At 37.6% G+C, this 15,777-nt stretch overlaps 1 protein-coding gene across 5 annotated transcripts in view; it reads right to left on the reverse strand.

Moving 5' to 3' along the window:
• The window catches only part of LOC115221001 (kallikrein 1-related peptidase b3-like), a 75,069-nt gene that overhangs the window by 45,786 nt on the left and 13,506 nt on the right, over positions 1-15,777 (reverse strand). For 2 of the 5 annotated variants that reach the window (XM_036510257.1, XM_036510258.1), the window contains one exon: positions 8,284-8,381. The exons of 1 other annotated variant lie outside the window; for it this stretch is intronic. In XM_036510257.1, coding sequence (XP_036366150.1) covers positions 8,284-8,381 — 98 coding nt within the window. Of the gene's footprint in view, positions 1-8,279; positions 8,382-11,855; positions 11,910-15,777 lie in introns of all 5 variants that reach the window. 2 more of the 5 variants (XM_036510259.1, XM_036510260.1) reach the window with 2 other exon arrangements.

The raw sequence follows: 15,777 nt of genomic DNA on the forward strand, positions 1-15,777 counted from the left end.
AAACATGTCATACATTAATTTTGAGAATACGCTTTAACCACTGTAAGTCGCAGCAATTATTGTTACGTAACTCCAATTATAAACTGTTTGAATGATTTTCAAATTCTATGGCGGTTCTACGAAATAATCAAATGAATTCGAACTTCTACAATGAAGAAAGTATTTATATTGAAATAACTAATTTAATAGAATAAATTTCTCATTTGTTTATCTGCAATAAATGTATCTAGCCAACAACAAATTTACTGTTTTAGGCGCATGCGTGGCTGTATGGTAAGAAGCTGGCTTCCTAACCACATAGTTCGGGGTTCAGTCCTACTGCGTGGTACCTTGGCGCCAGTGTATTTTATGATAATCTCGGGCCGTCCAAAGTCTTGAGGGAATTTGAAAATCGGAAACTGAGAAGAGCCCGTCGTATGTGTGTGTGTGTGTGTGTATTTGTGTCTGTGTTCATTGCCCCGTCCTCATCAACCAGTGATGGTGTGTTTACGTCTTCGTAACATAGCGGTTCGGCAAAAGAAACCGATAAAATAAGTATTGAGTGGAGATTCATTTCACTAAAGCATTTTCAGGGCGGTGCTGCAGCATGACCGCAGTCTAATGATTGAAACAAGTAAAGGATAAAAGAATTACAAATGTAACTTGTTGACTGAAACCATGTTTTTGGCACGAGCTATCAATTAGCCAATGAGGAGGGCTCTTCATTAGGCCTTGGGCCCAACAACGACACTTCATCCATTAGGTTCATCAAAACAATGATATAATATGTCAACTTGGAACTTATTGCAAAGCTGCATGATAAACAACAGTACCACCACCATTGCTACTACATCTGCCATACACACACACACCATTCAGACTTCTGACGCCGCCACCACCATCAATCAATACCTTTGGCTTCATCGCCTATCCCTCCACCACCATCAGCACTGTCTTTCTTATCACTTACTCGCAACGTCATCCCTGGTCGCTTCCACCACCAAAACCACCACCACCACCACCACCACCAAATCCACCGCCACCACCACCAAATCCACCGCCACCACCACCGCCGCCGCCGCCTCTTACTATTATTATCCCCCCATTACCATCACAAAAAGGCTAAATGTGTGTGTAAAAGAATTGTGTTGAGTATGTTCTGTGTTCTAAGGCGGCGAGCTGGCAGAAACGTTAGCACGCCGGTCGAAATGCTTAGCAGTATTTCGTCTGCCGTTACGTTCTGAGTTCAAATTCCGCCGAGGTCGACTTTGCCTTTCATCCTTTCGGGGTCGATAAATTATGTACCAGTTACGCACTGGGGTCGATATAATCGACTTAATACCTTTGTCTGTCTTTGTTTGTCCCCTCTGTGTTTAGCCCCTTGTGGGTAATAAAGAAATGAGTATGTTCTGTGTTCAGTCCCTCTTTCTCTCTCATACCCACTCTGTCTCTTATTACTCCCACTGCCACCCACCATCAACACCACTACTTAAAAAAAAAACATCATCAACTCTCGCTAAATTTCTTTACCTCTCTTTCTCTCCCTCTCTTTTTTTTCTTTCTCTCTCTGTCTTCGCAACTGTCCTTCCCGTCTCTATGCCTACTATTACTCTCACCCAAACATGAGCTATAGTAGGAGTGTCAATGTATAGTGAGAGATGGGGGCGGGGCTCGAAGTGTGACACACTGACACACGGAAATTAGTTTTCCCATTTATTATATTAGATGTTAGTTACTATAAAAAGGAGGAAATCTCCGAACGATATTTCTTTGGCGTATTGATTAGCGACATTGGCACAAAGACTTGATTTATCGTTGAAGAGCCTGAATGGTTGATGAATGGGTTACGGGAGAACCAGTCGATGGAACATCAAAAGAAAACGGACTGGAAAAAAATGTAAATATTGTGTTGGTGTAATATAATTATTGCGGCTTTCTTTCAACAAATTTTATTCAACAAAAACAATAACAACATTTAACAAAAACATCTTTAAATGACGGTCTGACCGTCTGCCAAGCAAATGGGAAGCAGTAATTGAAGTAGATGGTGAATATGCTCCGGAATAATCATTTAAAGATGTTTTTGTTACATGTTGTTATTGTTTTTATTGAATAAAATTTGTTGAAAAAAAACCCCGCAATAATTATGCACAATTCCAATATTAAAGCTGTTGTTTAGCCCTAGGCCAGCCTAGGTCAAGCAGGCTTTTGATCCAAGTATTCCATTCGTGACTATTGTCTTTTTTATTTTTGTAGAAATAGTGTACTTAGGATTACACGTTTCCTTGTATCCTTCCCTTTTTAAGACGGCATGGTTTGTGATTTGACGAAGATTTCGCTGCTATTTCAAGCAGATCAAATGACTGCTTATAAGCTTCCTCGTTGGTTTGTTTTAGATTTTAATGATGTCATCTTTTGAACTGTGCGACAGTATGATTGATCCGAATTTGTCTGTTTCTCAATGCGTCAACATGGCCGTGTGTGGTTAGAGCGACCTCAACAGCTGTTACTAAAGCATGGTGTTACAAGTTTATCTCTACGTTGGTCATATATTCCTTTGGTGTAATTTGAAACCTCCCTTTAACTCTTCTTGCCGCATCAACCTGTCAAATTTTCTAGGTTAACATTACTCAGAGAAAATATTTTCGATATTTATTTTTTTATATAGCAGTTGGCGAACAGATACAGAAATAGGTATAAGTATCAAATACAACAACAAAAAAAAAAACAGCCCATCATTGGTTACACTGCTTTTCTGACAGTCTGTGTGACATGGAAGTGTCTGTAATTCAGTGTAGAATACATATCTCAAAGGACTTCCGTTGTAAAGCCCTTGGTTTTCGGTTTTTCTCGCCTATTTTTATACCTGTAATTGAAACCCATACATACAGTGGCTTCTGCACATTCTTCCTTTACTAAATTCCCACTCACAAAACATTAATCGCGCCCAGGTTACAGCAAAAGTCACTTAGTGAACGTGCTGCGCAATGCGATCGAACTCAGAACCACACAATTATGTCTGCGCCTGTTTGTAAATAGCGTTTAAACCGGATAATCTCGTTACAAATCTCTTCTTCTGAAAGTCTGTCTTTATTTTATAAATACAGGGTTGGCCAAAAGTCACCCGACAGTGATGCTGTATTGACAGGAATGGGAAAATGTGTCGCTCAAGAAGGACTTTGAACAATTTTCATGTTTCATATTTAGATGCTTTTATTAAATTCATTCAGTTGTTAAACATAAATCTTGGAATTAAATGGCCAGCCCTGTATAGATTCAACTTGGCTTAGTGACTTAGTGGCTACGGCATTTGGCTTACGATTGTAAGGTGCTGAGTTCGATTCTTTATTTCACGTTGCTTTAGCTTGCACTTAGCTGGCAAAAATGAGTTAGCGTTCACTTAGATGGTAAACATGAGTTGTACCTGATATTCAAAGGGCCAACCTTGTTACGTTCTGTGTCACACTGAATCTGCCTTAGAACTACATGCGTGTCTGTGGTGTACTCAGCCACTTGCACATTAATTTCATGAGCAGGCTGTTCAGTTGATTACAACTGGAACACTCATCGTCGTAATCGACGGAGTGCCAGAATATATTATAAAAGTATTTTTACACTATGACGAGAGGGGATATTATCCACTACATATGTGGGAAATTCCATCCGTGGGTGTGTTTGTAAAGCTGTTAGTTAACTCCGCCTATATCGTTTTATCGATTTTGATGCAACTTGACACGTGAGTAGAACTCATGTCTGGAAACTTCATGGCATACTCAGATTGTTGAAAAAAAATCGATAATAGGCTCCTTAAATATAGCCAAGGGAAATAACCCATTTATATTCCTAAATTATTTGGTAAAAATGTAATTGAGTATGCTTATTTCTTAGTATTTGAACTGTTAGAGTTATTTTCGAAATTTATCCAGTACAACTCTTAAACAAGTAAATAGTATTTTTCTAAACAATAGATCCACTTATTTCGGTTAATAACTTATTCACGAATACAGCAACACTAGCGTCCCTGAGGGTAATATTCTCTGGGAACGCACAAAAGCCCTTTTCAGAGTTATTTACTTTGAATTGTTACTACCTCATATCTGATTAGCCTGTTATTACGTTACATGCTTCACGATTTTAGTATACATAACTTATTTGACGATTGACAACTGATGTTGGTGTGTTTACTTTCCCGTAACTTAGCGGTTTTGCAAAAGAAACCGATAGAATAAGTACTAGGCTTAAAGGAATAAGTCCTGGGGTCGATTTGTTCGACCAAAGGCGGTGCTCCAGCATGGCCGCAGTCAAATGACTGAAACAAGTAAAAGAAGAAAATAATGAAAAAATTATAAATATTAGGCGCAGGAGTGGCTGTGTGGTAAGTAGCTTGCTAACCAACCACATGGTTCCGGGTTCAGTCCCACTGCGTGGCATCTTGGGCAAATGTCTTCTGCTATAGCCCCGGGCCGACCAATGCCTTGTGAGTGGATTTGGTAGACGGAAACTGAAAGAAGCCTGTCGTATATATGTATATGTATATATATGTGTGTGTGTTTGTGTGTCTGTGTTTGTCCCCCTAGCATTGCTTGACAACCGATGCTGGTGTGTTTACGTCCCCGTCACTTAGCGGTTCGGCAAAAGAGACCGATAGAATAAGTACTGGGCTTACAAAGAATAAGTCCCGGGGTCGATTTGCTCGACTAAAGGCGGTGCTCCAGCATGGCCGCAGTCAAATGACTGAAACAAGTAAAAAAAAATAAAAAAATTAGGAATTGTATAATAGAAATTGTTAAAATATTTTGTGCATTGTAGAAGTATGAGTGTTGTGTGCATCCAACGATGACTGATGCATCTGGACACATCTTCACTGGTGTACCTGGTATCACCGAGTGTTTCGGGTCTTTCAACATCATACACCCTCCTCCAGGTGACGCAGCTGAGGTTGATCAGATCCCAGCTTGTATCCCGATGGCCAGCTCTCTATCCCATGGCTCTCCTCTTTTGATCCACAGCCATCTTGAGGCCCTCTCTGCCGAATCGGTGGTTCTGTGGATGGCCTTCCTCCTTCTCACTCCCTCGATGCCCGCTCAGACTGCTGAAGGCTCTGGTCGGGGAATAGGCTGCGAAATCCCTGCATCCAACCGCCACTGGGAGACACCGAGCTCTCCAGCCAGCCCGCTGGCAGTTACTGACCAGACCCGCTAACTTGGAGAGCTTTCCCCCTAAAGCTTCTTCCTGGCGAGCAAAAAATACCCTACATGGACCGCCCCACCCAAGGGCCATACATATCCCTGTTGAGAACTACTGATATAGCAGAACATATTTAACGTTGCTGCTGAAATTTCTCAAAATAATTTGTCGGAACGGAGAAAACCTTCAAGACAAGCTTTAAATCGTTGAAAGCCTGACGCGCTTTACTAAACCTCGCTTTGCTCTCCACCTACGCACCTTCACCACGTTTCTTTCGGCACTTCAATCATTTTCCTTCATTCAATATGGCATTCCCAACTATGATGGGCACAGGGCTATTCCTTTGAATATTCCTAATTTTTGTCTTTCTAACCTTAAGCCTCTTATTCAATTTTCACTCCTGTCTACTGCCCTGCATGTCTTTCTCTGCATGCCTCCAATATCCCGGTATATCAAGCAAATGTCTTTCACAAGGTTTGGATCCTTTAGTGTCTTCTCTTCTGGTCATTGAATGCTTGTTCGAATTGCGTAGTTTGACGCATCATCAATATCGATCTCGTCAATATCGATCTCGTAAACCATTGGGAACAATATTCCTGCATCTTTCCAGCTTTTACTTTGGAAGATTTGACGGCTTGTTATTGAATATTAACAAACGGTGTATTTTGGGAGGGACATTATGTCAATAATGAGTACACTCATTGGTTCTGTTTTATTTCTTTTACTATCATTAGCCAACTAATGGCTTCCCAGCCACATGATTCCGGATTCAGACCGACAATGTTGTATTTTGAACAAGTGTCTTCTACTATGGCCTGAGTCCTACCAAAGCTTTGTGAGTGGATTTGGTAGATGGAAACTGAAAGAAGCCGGCGTGTATATATATATATATATATATATATATATATATATATATATATATATATATATATATATATATATATATATATGTATGTATGTATGTATATATATATATATATATATATATATATATATATATATATATATACACTAATTTACAAAATACACACACTATTTAATTTAGAAAGGCAGATAGTAGTAAAGGACCACGTCCTCATGCAAGAAGAAAGGACCACGTCCTCATGCAAGAAGAAAGGACAGTAAACTATGAATGTTATTCTTAATTTTAATTTAAATTTAATTTTATTAATAACTCTCTTCTCTTTATACATATTTTATACTTATTTTTGATAAGCTTTTTTCATAAAACCCGAAACACTTAAATGAAAACAAACCAAGTTTAAGAAAGTAGCATTTTCATTCTTGTTTATCTTTAATATATATATATATATATATATATATATATATATATATATATATATATATATATATATATTATATATATATATATATATATATATATATATATATATATATATATGAAGAAAATGAAGAAAATGCTGACAAAATAATTTAAGTTAGATTTTTTTCTCTTATCTGAGAGATAAGAGAAAAAAATCTATCAGAAAGGAACTCTATCTCTCTTAAAAAATATCTTTTGATAAGCATAACAAATGCGCAACCGGTAAAAAGGACTTTCACCTAATTAAATACACACTCCCTTACTTAAATTATTTTGTCAGCATTTTCTTCATTTCCTTTTTTTATATATCACAACTCGTGTTCCACATCTCCTTTTTTAAATATATATATATATATATATATATATAATATATATATATATATATATATATATATATATATATATATATATATAGTTGGAATTTACAAAAAACAAACAAACAAAAACAAACAAGACAAATGACGAAGCTGGGGTGTGTAAACAACAAACAGATGTATTAGTTTAACGCTCGGGAAGTGAGAAAGTCTTTTACGTTTCGAGCTTACACTTTGCAACAGAAAGAAACACAGAAATAAATAGAGGCAGAAAATAAAAAAGGCTTAGTGACTAACGATCAATCATGGCAAATGCTGGTCAGAGGTAGTCAGACAGGAGAGCTAGGAAGAAGGGGAGATAAAAAAGTAGTGGTGATCCCAAAACGAAGGTGCGCGTACGTGTGTATGTGAGCGCGTGTATGTGCATGTGGATAAGGGCTGGTGACCTTGACGTGTGCGTGTGTGCATGTGTAGGTGTATGGATGACGGTGTGGGTGCAGGGAAGTGGTGAGTGCTAGTGTGTGCGGGGTGGTGTGGTATGGTATGGTGGTGTGTGGTGTCGTGGTGAGGTGTGTTGTGGTGGGATGGGGTGTGATGGTGAAGTTGGGGAAGCAAAGGTGGGGTGTAGGTTGGGGTGAGAGTGGAGGTAGGGGTGGGGTATGTAAAAGTGGAATGTGTGGGATGGGATGTATAGGGATGGTGGGGTTGGAATGTGTAGGGGGTGGTGTAACAACGGAGGGGGTGACGATGAAGGGAGAGGGTGGAAGGGAGAAGGTGGGTAGGAGTGAAAAGAGGAAGTAGGTGTCAGAACAAGAAAGGAGAGGTGGGTGGGAATGAAGGGAGGAAGTAGGTGTGAGAAGAAGGGAGGAGAGAGGAAGGGGGTTAGAGGAAGAGGGGAGTAGAGTTGAGCCCATGTGTCGCAAAGGAGCGAAGAGAGAAGATTAATTCCTATTCACGGCGAAGACGGGAGTCCGGATGGCCCCTGTGAGAGGTCAATCCGAACATAGACAGGTGTTGTAAAGAATGACAGGTAGAGCGGAAATGGCGCAAGGCTGAGGTGTTATTGCCGAATCTGATGTCTCGGAGGTGTTCCGGTTCACGGAACACCTCCGAGACTATATATATATATATATATATATATATATATATATACGACAGTCGTCTTTCAGTTTCCGTCTACTAAATTCACTCACAAGGCTTTGGTTATCCGAGGCTATAACAGAAGACACTTGCCCAAGGTGCCACACAGTGGGGCTGAACCCGGAACCATGTGGTTGGGTAAGCAAGCTTCTTACCACAGGCCACTCCTGCGCCTTAGTAAAACAACAAACAAACAGTCAATAGACGGGATTTCTAAACAATATAGTCCAGAGTCTGCAACTCACGCATGGCTCCATTCAATTGTACATAAAGCGACTCTTCACAATTCCATACATAAATCTATGATCTATAAATAAAAAGAGAAATGCATGTACTTACTTTTTGCAGTGGCTCCTTGTACAAGACTTGTTAGGAAGTTATATAACATCAAGACAATAAGAAATTTCATGTTCAGCACTAAGTCTCCAGGTAAAAGTCTAAAGAAAAGTCCCGATGTATTATCATTGCAATAATAATAATAACAACAACAACAACAACAACAACAACAACAACAACAATAATAATAATAATAATAATAATAATAATAATAATAATAATGATAAAAATGATAATAATAATGATAATCCTTTCTACTGTAGGCACAAGGCTTGGAATTTGGAGAAAGGGGTCCAGTCGATTAGATCGACCCTAGTACACAACTGGTTCTTAATTTATCGGCCCCGAAAGAATGAAATGCAAAGTCGACCTCGACGGAATTTGAACTCAGAACGTAGTGACGGGCGAAATACCGCTAAGCATTTCGTCCAGCGTGCTAAATGATTCTGCCTGCTCGCCGCCCTAATAATAATGATGATGATAATAATAATAATAATGATAATAATAATAATAATAACAACAACAACAACAACAACAACAACAACAACAACAACAACAACAACAACAACAATAATAATAATAATAATAATAATAATAATAATAACACTAATAATAATAATAACAAGGAGAGCACATCAGACAAATTGATGAGAAACCTCTGCATGGCGAATTTTGGAGAGCCACTGAAGAGGTAAGTGGAACAAACACCTGGGCTTGGTTAAAAAGGGGGCAATTAAAAAAAACAGCCGACAGCTTAATTGTAGCAGCCCAAGATCAAACGATAAAAACAAACAATTTGTGAAAAAGTATATTTGGAGAAAATATGTCAGAAAAATGTAGAGCCCGTGTAATTTGGAACGAAACAGTGGCACACATTGTGACAGAATGCCTCAAGTTGGCATAGGAAGAATATAAGAAAAGTTTTATGCTGGAGTATTGGAGTCGGAGAAATGAAAGATTTTGTGGGACTTTCCTACTGAAACGGACAAGAAGTTAGAAAATAATAGACCAGATATAACGATTATAGATAAGGAAAAGCGAAGTTGTTTACCGATTGACCCATCGTTGCCGTGTTTGATGCCAGGATCGTAAAGAAAGAGAGGAAAAAATAGAATCCTTTAAAATTTGAAATGGGAAGTACTTGAAGCATGAGAACAGTAAAGGTGGTGCCGATAATAATGAATGCGTTAGGAAGAGTCGGCCAAGATATAGACAAATGGCTGACGGGGATTGAAACGGTAGAGCTCCTAGAGAAGCTCCTATAGAAACTGGAACCATGTGGTTGGTAAGCAAGCTACTTACCACACAGCTACTCCTGCGCCTACGCAGCCAGCCCTGAGCCCACAGGCGCATGCATGTGTATAAACATACGTATATATACATGTGTGCGTGCGTGCGCCGAAACAAGGATATATATATATATATATATATATATATATATATATATATATATATACGCCTATATACACATGCATCCACGCACGCACGTGCACATACACATATATGTATATATGTATGTATATACACCAATATTGACGCAGAAAAAAATCAACAAGTACGATTAAAGTCAATAATTAAAACAAGCTATAATTTAAATAGGTAGACGAAAAATTTCTGGGTAGGTTAAGTCGGGAACTCTTCGATCCTGTTCACTTAACCATTTCTCTAATTGTGCCCGAGTGCAACCAAACACACTAGTATGCCTTTCTGGAGACATCTGGTGTTTAGCAAAGCATATTCAACTCATTTGTCATGTGTATGTATGTATGTATGTATGTATGTATGTATGTATGTATGTATGTATGTATGTATGTATGTATGTATGTATGTATGTATGTTTGTACGTACGTACGTATGTATGTATATATCAACTTGATATATGTACTTAACGTGCAGAACGCCCCCTGATGTATTTTCCCATAGCTCTATCATCAATATAAATAATCAGTGTTACTACGTTCTCTTTAGTTTTGGATGAAAAGCGATTGTTTCTAAGCCTTGAAAACTGAGCTGAATGCGCTCGAAATGTTAGGAAGAGTAGCTAATTTTCCCTTAGATTCTATCTTAACGTTTTGAATAAAGAATACATCGAGCAATGTGTTAGATGTAAAAACAAACTCAGGATAGTCATGGTTGGAATATTTTTTCTGTTAGATGTGCCCAAGCAGAGGCTAAACAGGAACAGTATCAGCAATTAAACGCTAATAATTCTAATCCCACCTATCTACCAGTTATTGTAATTCTAATATATGAGAGTGTAAGAAGACTATAAATACATTTCTTAATAGTAATTCCACCAAACACGAACATTGACAATATATTTTTTCTTTATGAAGGGCGGCGAATTCGCAGAATCGTAGGAACGATGGGCAAAACCTTTAGCGGCATTACTTCCGGTTATTTACGGATGCTTTTTATCGTTTTGGGATCGATAAAATAAGTACCAGTTGAATACTGAGGTTGATGTAATCGACTAGCTTCTCCCTCCTCCCCCGTAGTTGCAGGCCTTGTGCCAATTTTTGAAACCAATATAGGTTTCCTACATGAAGGGCAGCGAAATCGAAGAATCATCGGATTAGTGGTCAAAATGCTTAGCGGCATTTCTTCCGGCTATTTACGTTTTGAGATCAAATTCTGCTGAGGACGATATAATTAGCGTTAGGTAAGCATCAGAGTTGATGTAATCGACTGGCCCCCTCCCTCAAATTTTCAGGCATTGTGCCTATATTAAAAAGGAATATATATTTCGTACACGAATTATAAATCTTGATGAAAGTAAATCACCAATGAAAAACATTGAATTCATCTGTAGAATTGAAAAACTGGATAACATGTCATTTAGCGACATCTTCATTCTGATTGAGAAGATCTATGATGAAAAGCATTTCAGCCAAAATAACTTGGTTCTTTTAGTAACCTAGGACTACATTCTCTAATGTACTCTTCCACTTTTTATGACAATAGAAAAAAAAACAACAAAAAAATAAAACCAAACCTTGAGGGAGAATTGACTGTTGTTTAACCTAGTCATTCTTGTGGGTAGAGCTTACGAAAAAGAAATTGAAATCCTAAACATAAGTAAATTATATAAATATCTCAAATGAGTAATTTTGATGCTGCTGGACCCAGGTTGAACTAAAACCCACTAATTTACTTTTTCTTGTGATTTTCGATCAAAGCTGATATTCTCTTTAACAATTTTCAATAACGAATAGTGTTCTATCTTATACGTTGTGGTATTTTCTCTTCTCCTCCATAATAAACGTAATGTTTCCTTTAATTTCGCTGCTCTGCACAGATAAAGGGTTATATCTTAGGAAAATATATTGATTTATTTCAGATGCCTAATGCTTTAGTTATATACGGCAAAGCATTAGCAGTTGTAAACGAATTATAACTAGGATTAAAATATCGGGTCTACGAGTCATCAGAAAAATATTGATTTCTAACACAAGACGTCTCTCAAGAAAGTATATTAAGACATAATAGAAAAAAAGGGCAAAAATCCCCAAAGCCACCAATCACATACCCATTGAGACACGCATCATCTTAATTGCAAAATGACCACATCTTACCTTATCTCAGTTGTCTTTCAAGCTGTCAGCAGTCTTCTCTGTTAAATCGTAATACTAGAGAAAGTCACAGTATTAAAGAGCTCGTTTAAGATAACATCGATAAGGATTTTTCAAGTAATCTTGTATGATAGTTTTATATTATTTGTAAGTAATTAAAACGACTGGTAACTTTCTGTTATTAAACTCATAAAAAAGTGAAATCCTATTTAAACATCGACTATTTCATGTGTGCAGGTGTCTTTTCTTTTACATATTCATAACACGAGTATTGAATCACCAATTATTGATGGATACAAAAAGAAAGAAAGAGATAAAATATGAAGAAAGACGTGTGTACATTTTCCAATGATTTATTTCTTATTTAAATTTTTCTTTTCTTTTCTTATGCACTGTATAATGGTGATTAGAGATGTGACCAGTCCACAGATGGTGAAGAAAATACACGAATCATCTCTAACGTAATTGAACTGGTATGAACATTATTCTGACCTTGTCGATCAATAACAGGTTAATTCAACAGATGGACACTAAACGACAGAGTTGGGTCAATTCACTTCATTTTTTTCTACGTTACCGAATTCATTCCTTGCCTTGGCAGTTTTACCTTCCGTCCCTCTGGCTTCTATAAAATGAATAATATCATGGGACTGTGATCCAGTTAATCAATTATACTTTCATCCAATAACAGAATAAAGCTAGCGTTTTATTAAAAAGCTCGTTTAATGTTTTTCCGTTGGGGAAGCCAAGCCTTGACAGACGTCTTTAAGAAACAAACTGTTTTTTGGAGAATTTCCGGTTTTTATGTCTTTAGGGAAATTGTACTGTGGTCGATATAATCAACTGGTTCCCTCTCTCAAAATTTCTGGCCTTGTGCCTTAACTGGAAACCATTATTATTATTATTATTATTATTATTATTATTATTATTATTATTATTATTATTATTATTATTATTATTATTATTATTATATGTTTGACTTTTTCTTTATATTTGTACAAGTTGGCTCCAAGTCTCACCCAGAGACCTCAAGAGACAACAGGTTGGAAGTTCACGTTGTTGTTATGCCTAGTGTGCCATATATTTAGTTGTTTTTGTTTTTGGTGTTGTACTAGTGGATGTCTAAAAAAAATTATTATTATTATTATTATTATTACTATTATTATTATTATTATTATTATTACTATTATTATTATTATTATTATTATTATCATCATCATCATCATCATCATCATCATCATCATTGGGTAGTCTTGTTTTTATCATGTGCTTTCACTTCACTACCGAGCGCAGTTCTGTGCGCCTTGGGTATGTACTGTGGTTTGTTGTGGTGCTCTTATTTTCACTGTATTGAAAGTGTTTTACGTAGCATGTGTGCGGCGCCTACTACAGCTATGTTCTGTATGTTATATATACTTGTAAGACCTAGTGATTTTGTTATGAATGTTTTTTTATCATAACTAATGCGCCTACTATAATAGGTATTGTTTCTGTTTTTAGGCTCCACATTCGAGTTACCTCTATTTCCAGATCTTGGTATTTTGAAAGTTTTTCCGTTTCTTTTAGAGAAATACTGTCATCTATTGGTATTGATACATCGATTAGAAAGAGTTTTTTTCCTTCGTGATCTCTGACAACGATATCCAGCCTAATGCTCTTAATTTCTCTATCTGTGTGCATTGGCATACCCCAGAGGATGGTTGTTTTCTCATTTTCTGTGACCTTTTCTGAGGTTTGCTTATATAATTTTGTTTCTTGTGTTATTCCATAGTGTTGGTATAGCTTCCAGTGCATATAGTTCCCAACTCTGTCGTGTCTGTGAATATATTCCTTCTTAATCAGGACTTGTCTGTCAGTATGATTTATTGTTTCTTCTCCATCACCCATATTCTGCCGTTACTTGCATTTCTTTTCATTACATGTTTTTGGTAATTTATGGTGGGAAGGCTTTGATCTTGTGCTGCAATTAAAAATCCTTCAGTCTCTGCTTTGAATCCTGAGCTTCTCAGCCATTGTTGGGATTTTGCTTTGTCTGTTGTTGTTGTTGTTGTTATTATTATTATTATTATTATTGTTGTTGTTGTTGTTGTTGTTGCATTTGGGGATGGTCATGTTGCCAGTTTAGCCAATAAAAACACACGCACTATATATTTGGTGTTATGTTGCTTCAGCTTTTTGTTTTTTACATTAATCGTATTATTATTATGTTTTGGCTTTTGCTTTGTATTTGTACAATTTGATTCCAAGTCTTACCCAGAGACCGCAAGAGACAACGAGTTAGAAGTTCATGTTGGTGTAATACCTAAGGTGTCATACATTTGGTTTTGCATATAGTGTTGTTCTAGAGAATGTTCAAGAAAACGTAAGAAAATTATGAGTTTGTTTTAAAATTTGAGATTACATAGACAGTAATTTATGTAGGACATGGGCAGTTCCCATGAGCACTACCTTTTGAATTTCTGCCATTTTGGGGTTTCCTGGTATTTGAAATAGGTAGGAATCAGCCCCTTTTGCTACCATTCCTAGGGCACCTATGACAACAATTATTATTAAGTGAGAGAGCAGCGCATGCCATCAAGGTGACACTGGGGTACAAATATACATAGCCCAATATACCTATTATGATTACCCGTCTGATAAGGGTACACTGGGCACATGCATCACAACCATGTGTGCGCGACATGGTGATCCCATATGAAAATAAACAGCGTATGACCTTGCAGTTAGAAATATCTTCAGGTCTAGTAACCCATCTCACTCAAAAAGTCCCTGAATAAGGTTTGTTTAAGGATGATTAATGAAACACCCACGTTTTGAGGGATGAAACATTCAAATCCCAAGGATTCCTCTCAGCACATGAATATCATGCTCCTACATTATTCTTGCTCTTTATCAGAGCTGCACATATCGTTAGCTACTAAGGGACATGCTCAACTGACAAGCAAATAAATCCCTGGTATTGAGCAGAATATTTGCTGCAGCCCAGCTTTTAGACCAAGACAAAATATGCACATGATAACACTTCCAACCAGTTGAGATCAAATGCCACGTGAGCCACTGAGGAATTATTATTATTATATGAAGGTGGCGAACTGGCAGAAACGTTAGCACGCCGGGCGAAATGCGTAGCCGTATTTCGTCTGCCGTTACGTTCTGAGTTCAAATTCCGCCGATGTTGACTTTGTCTTTCATCCTTTCGGGGTCCATAAATTAAGTACCAGTTACGCACTGGGGTCGATGTAATCTACCTAATCCCTTTGTCTGTCCTTGTTTGTCTCCTCTATGTTTAGCCCCTTGTAGGTAATAAAGGAATTGAAATAGGTATTTCATCTGCTGCTACGTTCTGAGTTCAAATTCCGCCGGATCGACTTTGCCTTTCATCCTTTCGGGGTCGATTAAATAAGTACTAGCTACGCAATGGGGTCGATGTAATCGACTTAATTCCTTTTTCCAAATTTGAGGCCTTGTGCTTCCAGTAGGAATGATTATTATTAATGTTGTTGTTAAGGCAGTGAGGAGGTAGAATCGTTATCATGAAGGGCGAAATGTTTATCGGCATTTCGTCAGTCCTTACGTTCTGAGTTCAAATTCTGCCGAACTCAATTTTTCCTTTCATCCTTTCCGGGATCGATAAAATACGTACCAGTTGAATACTGGGGTCAGTGCAATCGAGTAAACCCTTCTCCCCTAATTCGAGGCCTTGCGCCCTTGACAAAAAGGATTATTTTTATTGTTATTGCGACATTTGTTCCATCTCTTTGCCTTCTCTGCTCAAATCACTTGCGGTCATTTTACCTTTCATCGTTTCGGGGTCGAGAAAAGGAAGAACCAGACAAGTACTGGAGTCAGTGGTAGCAACTGATCCACTCTTGGGGTAAAGATTGTTTGCCAACATAACATAGCAGTCCTGGTTTAGGACGAGTGT

This window comes from Octopus sinensis, linkage group LG17 (genome assembly GCF_006345805.1).
Source record: "Octopus sinensis linkage group LG17, ASM634580v1, whole genome shotgun sequence".
Classification (NCBI taxonomy): domain Eukaryota; kingdom Metazoa; phylum Mollusca; class Cephalopoda; order Octopoda; family Octopodidae; genus Octopus; species Octopus sinensis.